Source organism: Natator depressus, chromosome 23 (assembly GCF_965152275.1).
Source record: "Natator depressus isolate rNatDep1 chromosome 23, rNatDep2.hap1, whole genome shotgun sequence".
In the NCBI taxonomy this organism is placed as follows: domain Eukaryota; kingdom Metazoa; phylum Chordata; order Testudines; family Cheloniidae; genus Natator; species Natator depressus.
Genome location: NC_134256.1, coordinates 7397526 through 7404219, shown reverse-complemented (window position 1 = coordinate 7404219; position 6694 = coordinate 7397526). Strand labels below are relative to the sequence as shown.

At 62.2% G+C, this 6694-nt stretch overlaps 1 protein-coding gene across 1 annotated transcript; it reads right to left on the bottom strand.

Annotated features, from left to right (window-relative positions):
- Positions 1-372: 372 nt before the first annotated feature.
- ADAD2 (adenosine deaminase domain containing 2) lies at positions 373-6474 on the bottom strand. The gene is made up of 8 exons (XM_074937682.1): positions 6445-6474; positions 5851-5976; positions 5014-5164; positions 4280-4450; positions 3513-3727; positions 2502-2736; positions 1810-1942; positions 373-656 (listed from the first exon to the last, which is right to left on the bottom strand). Exons 1-8 carry the CDS (start codon positions 6461-6463, stop codon positions 546-548), a joined length of 1161 nt encoding a protein of 386 aa, XP_074793783.1. The 5' UTR covers positions 6464-6474; the 3' UTR covers positions 373-545.
- Positions 6475-6694: the final 220 nt, after the last annotated feature.

Here is a 6694-nt window from a genome sequence, read left to right as displayed (position 1 = left end):
TGGGGCACACGTCCTGTTCTCATGGACACACTTCAGAAGGGCTGTGGACACACTGGAAAGGGCTCAAGGAGCCACGAGAATGATTCCAGGGATGGAAAATCTTCCTTAGAGCGAGCAAGCGAGACTAAAAGCAGCTCAATCTAGCTAATAAACAAGTGTAATTCACGACTGGACAAGGTTGATACAGAGGGAGAAATTCTGGGCTAACTGCACTGGCATTGCTGTGGCAGCGCTGTGCAGTCTGGTGACCTAACCCATCCGTGAAAGCAGGTTGGCAGCTGCTCTGCGCCAACAGGGCTGAACCAGCCGGAGCTCTCGGGGGACTCGATCGCCCTCGCACTTCAAAGAAAAATCAAATGAAAAGTGGGCCTTCTTCACAGCCTAGTCTGTTAATTGCACAGCCTTGGCCCCTCCCCCATGCAGCATAGCAAACAGAGTTTAAAAGCCCTAACCCCAACTCCCGAAATTTCCAACAGTCTCTAGATTTCACTCCTTCCCGGCCTCTCCTGGGCATTTCCCCAGACCCCCCGGGGCTATTTCACTGCCTAACCGGTGAAGTTGTCCACCAGGTGCTTCTCAGGCCACTTGCCAAGACCTTGGGTGATCAGGTGAGCGAAGAGCTGTTCCTTGGCACTCTGGTAAGACGCAGCCTGGGTCTAAAGAGGGAGAAAGAGGCACAGTGGGAATTGGCCAGGGCACGGCGGGGTTAACAGACGCTTGAGCAAAAAGGTTTCAGTCTCGCAGTCAGACGTGGGTCAGAATCAGCCCCATGTTACAGAGCTGGAGCTGGGGGGGACGGAACGGGGACTGAGGCATAAACTGGGGAAGTGATCTGACTAAAGTCACATGCCGAGTTAGTGGCAGATGGGAAAAGAACCCCAGAGTCCTGACCCCAAGTCCCCATCCCCTCCTCTTCTAACCATTGGACCCCTCTTCCCTCCCACAGCTGGGAGCAGAACCCAGGAGTCCTGACTCCTAGCATTCTTCCTGACATACCCACTGTGACGAAGTGGTACTGTTCTTAATGTTTCCTCTGAATAGTGTGGGGGTGCCTCAGTTTCCCCTAGGCAGTTCTTAAGTCTCTAGGTGGTGGGGTAAGGGTGTATGATCATTGCAGAGCCCTAGAGGGCAGCTGTGTGCAGGGGTCTGGATGCAGAGAATGGCCGACACCCTGTTTCCTGGCAACTGATGGCCTGGCCCTTCCCCCCTGCAAGGTGAGAGCTAAAGGGATGGAGAACAAAGGAATCTGGTGACCTCCTGGCCCGGGAAAGGAACAAAGCCCAGAGGAGGGGGGGCTGGAGAGAGTTTCAGTTTGGGGGCTGGCTGGGACATGGAGTGAAGGGCAGACGTGGTTGTCTGGCTCATTGCCCCCCAAAATGGACCCAGCTGAGGGGTCCCGTTCTCTGCACCTACAAGCTCTGTGTTAGACCATGTTCCTGTCGTTTAATAAACCTTCTGTTTTACTGGCTGGCTGAGAGTCCCGTCTGACTGCGAAGTTGGGGTGCAGGACCCTCTGGCTTCCCCAGGAGCCTGCCTGGGCGGACTCGCTGTGGGAAGCGCACGGAGGGGAAGAGGAGGCTGAATGCTCCGAGGTCAGACCCAGGAAGGGGGAAGCTGTGTGAGCTGTGCGTCCTGCAGACAGGACACGCAGTCGCAGGAAGGCGACTGCCCCAGAGTCCTGACTGGCTTCATGGGGAGCAGTTCCAGAGCATCGCCCGGGGACTCCGTGACACCCACATACCCCACGCTCCTGTGTCTTCCCTTCAGCACTTGGCAGCCCCCCCTTCCCCACCCCCCACAGCGCCCAACCTTGGCTTGGTGGTAAGTGGGCAGCGCCAGCAGAGCATTCCCGTTCATCTGCTGCACCAACTGCCGGAAGTATCGCAGCATGGCAGCTTTGCAGATCTGGCTGGGGAAGACCCGGTCCTCCGCGGCAGGGTTTCTGGAGGGGGGGCAGAAGGAGACACTCAGATAGAGGGAGCAAGGGCAGCTCCAGCTGCTGATCAACAGCCGTGGGTGCCAGCGACCCGGCTTTACCCACAGCCTGGGGACAGACACACCTCTGCCCCAGTGCCCCACCACCCGCCCACCCATCCGCAGCCAGTTAACACTGGGGTGTCGGCTGTTCTCTGCCATTAGGAACCGAGCCGCTCGCTCCTGTCAACGCGCTGTGGCCGCACCGGAGGGTGAACCAGGCTCCAGTGCCCAGCTCCAGGGGGATACAGGTTTGGACTGCAGAGGGGGCTTAGATGGGGGGCACTGCAGGAGGCAGAGACAGCTTCTGGGGGGAGCCCAAGCACTGTGTTCATGGGGGATCTAACAGAGGAGCTTGGCTTCAGAGAGCAGCCCCTCGCGTACAACCGCCACCCAGTCCATTGGGTTTCATCCCCCAGCATCGCCCATCCTGCTAGCACTACAGGACCAGCCAGGGGACTCAGGGTACCAAGGGGACCCAGAGATTCATTACCCCCCTGCACCGTGATCCCTGTCCCCCCACTCACTTCAGCACAGCCAGCCCAGTGGCGCCGTCCACCCGCTCTGGGGCTGCGTCCCCACGGCACCAGTTGAGGCTGAGCCTGCAGCACTCGGCGCTGGAGCTGAGGGGGCCGACACGGGGCCCCAGGAAGAAGCAGATCTGGTGCTGGGCATAGGGGGCTGGCAGGCCGGCCTCGGGGCCCAGCTGCAGCCGCTCGTTGATGACCCAGTTCAGGGCGGGCTGGTCGGGGCCGGGGTCCGCTGGGCAGGGGGAAGAGAGAGGCAGAGGCAGAGGCATTGCTGTAGGGCCCCTTCCAAGGCACTGAGCCCCCCGCCCTGCTCCCTGTGGCACAGCGCCCCCTTGTGCCACACTGGCGTCAGTGCTGTGCGGGGAGAGTGCCCCCTCCTGAGGCCCCCCCCCCCGCAGCACAGCGCCCCCTTGTGCCACGCTGGCGTCAGCGCTGTGCGGGGAGAGTGCCCCCTCCCGAGCCCCCCCCCTGCGGCACAGCGCCCCCTTGTGCCACGCTGGCGTCAGCGCTGTGCGGGGAGAGTGCCCCCTCCCGAGCCGCCCCCCCCCCCCCGCGGCACAGCGCCCCCTTGTGCCATGCTGGCGTCAGCGCTGTGCGGGGAGAGTGCCCCCTCCTGAGGCCCCCCCCCCCGCAGCACAGCATCCCCTACTGAGCCCCCCCCCGTCCCACAGCGCAGCATCCCCTTGAGCCATGCTGGGGTCAGGGCTGTGCGGGGAGAGCGCCCCCTACTGAACCTCCACCCGGCTCCACAGACCCGAGCACCCCCTCGCCCACTTCCTCAGCACGGTACCCCCACCGAGCCCCCTCCATGCTCTGCTCCCTGCTGCACAGTGCCCCCTACTGGACTCCCCTGCATCATCGTGCTCCCCACGAGCCCTCCACCCCACTCCCTGCAGTCTGGCACTGTTACTGACCCCCCCCCACTCCGCATTACACCTCCCCACTGAGCCCCCTGCAGCCCAGCACCCCCCACTCAACCCCTCTGCCCAGAGTAGCCTCAGTTCTCACCTAGGATAATGCTGGAGAGGTACAGCGGCTCCATGAAGTGGCTGAGGAGCGCCCCCTGCAGGCCCAGCACGCTCCAGCGGCTCAGCTTGTCGCTGCCGGAGGCGCAGCAGACGCAGGCGGCCAGCAGGCTTGGGGGGCAGCTGGGGACAGGCATCAGCGCGCCCTTGGCATGGACGTAGAGGCCGACCGAGGGCTTCCTCCCAGGGAACGGGATGCTGCAGTGAGCGGGGCGGGGGGACGGGCACGGCAGGTCACAGGGGGGCAGGGAACAGGGGCACTGGGCTGGGGGCAGCTCAGGGTTTATCAGCCACTAGAAAGAGGGCTGATTTCTAGGGAAAAAAGACAAACAGGCCCCAACCCCACAGCAGCACCCCCCCAGCGTCAACCCATGCCTCTGCCCCTCAGCAGATCCCCACCATCCTGAGCACCACACCCCCAGTATGTCCCTGCCACCCCACTGCCCCACACCTCTGCCCCCCGCCCAGGACTGCCCCTCAGCTCCACCCCACTGCCCTGCCACACCCTAGTACTGCTCCCCAGCTCCGCCATGCTCCTTTGCCCCATGGCCGCACCCTGCCCCCTAGCTCTGTCCCACTCCTCTGCCTCCGTCACTGCACTGTTGATCCCCAGCTCTGCCTCCCCAGCCCACCCCCCCACAGCACCACCCCACTCCTGTGTTTCACAGCACTGCCCTGGCACTCCCCAGCACCGCCCCACACCCTCGACCCTTCTACCCACCAGCCCCCCCGCCCCACCCCCACACTCACGGGAAGTTTTCGGAGGCCCCTGTGGGTGTGCAGCTCAGATACAGGTGCACAAAGACCTTCGGCTTGAGGGCCAGCCGCCCCCCCTCCGCCGAGGGCTGGAAGATGCATTTCTCCCGGTCCGCCGGCTCCTTCACGCTACACCCCAGCAACAGCTGTTTGTACAGGTACCTGCTGGGGGGAGGGGGGAAGCAGAGATCCCCCATCACAGTAGTGACTGGTCCCACAAGAGCTCCGAACTCTGCCCCCGCCCCCACCCCCATAGGATCGGACTGATCTCCCCAACCTTCACATCCATCCATAGAAAACCCACAATGGGACAGAGGGACTAGATCCCTTTCTCTGCCCCCCGTCGCTTTAAAACCCAACACTCACCCCAACTTCTCCAGCCCAAATAACACCCTAAATTCATCTCCTCCCCCAAGGACTCAGCCACCCTGTCCATACAGTGGGTTACAGAAGGAGAGCTAGGAGGCAGGACTCCTGGGTTCTATTCCCAGCTCTGGGAGGGGAATGGGGTCCAGTAGTTAGAGCAGGGGGGCTGGGGAGTTAGGGTCTGATTCCTGCCTATGGGAGGGACAGAGTCTCCTATTACACCTGCTAGGCTCCATCCTCGATAAGGAGGATCGGGGCCCCTCCCTGACTGTTATGGGCTGGCTCCTCCAGATCCCACCCCCCCATCTCTAGCCCGTCCAGCCAGCCTCACATTGCAGCTTAGTGACCGGAGCACATCTCACCTCTGCAGCGCCCGGCGAGCCACCACCAGGCCGTGCATGTCATGGAGCCGCCGGCCACTGAAATCCAGCCAGCCACCGTAGCAGGTATCGCCGGTGCCCAGCGCCACCAGCTCAAAGCTCTCCCTGCAATCCTGCTGCGTGTCCATCACCTCTGCAGGGCAGAGAAGGCTTCAACCACAGTGCTGAGGCGGCAGCGGGGCCAGGGGTAACCTGCCCTCATCACTGCCCCAGCCTCAAACTACTGTGACTCCTCCAGTTTAGTGATCAGAGCCAGGGGGCTGGGAGCCAGGACTCCTGGGTTCTGTCCCCAGCTCAGCGAGGGGAGTGGGCTTGAGTGGTTAAAGAGGGTAGGGGTCTGGGGGCCAGGACTCCTGGGTTCTATTCCTGGTTCTGGGACTTCCGCATCACTTAGAATTTGGAAGAAGGCAGTGGGCAGGTTTCCTAGCTAATATTCCTGGCTCCGACCCTTAAATGACACACCCCTCTGAGAGCTGGGGATAGAACCCAGGAGTCCTGGCTCCCAGCACCAGGGAACACACCAACCCATTTATCATCAGCCACCCATTTGTTCTTTCATCTGCGGAGGGTTCTCCCCAGTCCATAGACCACCTCCCCACCAATAGGGCTGGGTGCATCTCCCCTGCTGGGGAGAGCGCCGCCTCTGTCCAACACACACCGCAGTGTAGCCTGGGTCAGCCACCGCAGGCCATCAGCTGCCTGGCTGCATCTGCTCAACCAGTTCCTTCAAGGTGCCAGGGGAAGGGTAAGCTTCTCCTGCAGCCATCTGGCCTTGGCGGTGGGGCGGGGGCAGGGCCTGACCAGCCAGATGCTCCTCACCTCGCTCCAGGATGAAGGCTGCCACGCTGTTCTTACAGCCCCAGTACTGCGGGTCCCCTGCCAGGAGCCGGTCGAACGTGTCGCTGGTGAGGGCCGCACAACGATGCACGTGGGAGAGCACGGTTTCTGCAGCAGGGGGACGGGGAATGTGAAGAGAGCAGATCTGGTCCCTGGGCATTGAGGGACTCAGCCTAGGCGCTGCGGTGATGGGCGTCAGGATAACCCTCTTATGCCTGGTGGGGGTCAGACCGGGCACACGGGGGAGAGGGAGCAGTGCGACGGAGTCAAACCAGGCACACGGAGAAGGGGGCGGGGAGCTCAGACCGAGCACACGGAGCAGGGGGGAAGGGGGTATCACTATTCCCCATTTCTGGGAGGGGCCTGGGAGTCTAGTGCTTAGAGCAGGGGGTTGGGGGGAGGGCTGGGAACCAGGATGCCTGGGTTCTACTCCCAGCTTAGTCACTAACTCCCTAGAGATTAAAGGTCTTTGATGCTCAGCATTATCAGCACAGGCTGGGGGTTCTGGGGTCCCCACCTGGCTTTATGGGGCTGGCTGCCCAGTGCTGCTCTGCTCAGAGTCACCTTCAGACTCACCTGGGTTCCCTGTCTCCATATGGAGCAGCTGGCTCGGGGTTTCTGGCGCACGTCCTCAGGAACTGCCACTCACAGGGGACGCAGGGTGGAATTGGCCCAGACAAGGGCTCTGCAGGGGGACAGACACCAGGGACGGATATTGGCACAGGGTAGGGGGAAATGCAGGCATGAATCTCTCCAGATAAACCCACTGCACCCCTGCCTCACTGCCCACCCCATACAAAGCCATCCAGCCACCCCCTGTACCCCA

Coding starts and splice junctions, on each gene's coding strand:
- ADAD2 (XM_074937682.1), bottom strand. Junction 2,737..3,512: donor CCTCTCCAGCATTATCCTAG/GTGAGAACTGAG, acceptor CCCCCTGCCCAG/CGGACCCCGGCCCCGACCAG. Junction 657..1,809: donor CCACTTACCACCAAGCCAAG/GTTGGGCGCTGT, acceptor CTCCCTCTTTAG/ACCCAGGCTGCGTCTTACCA.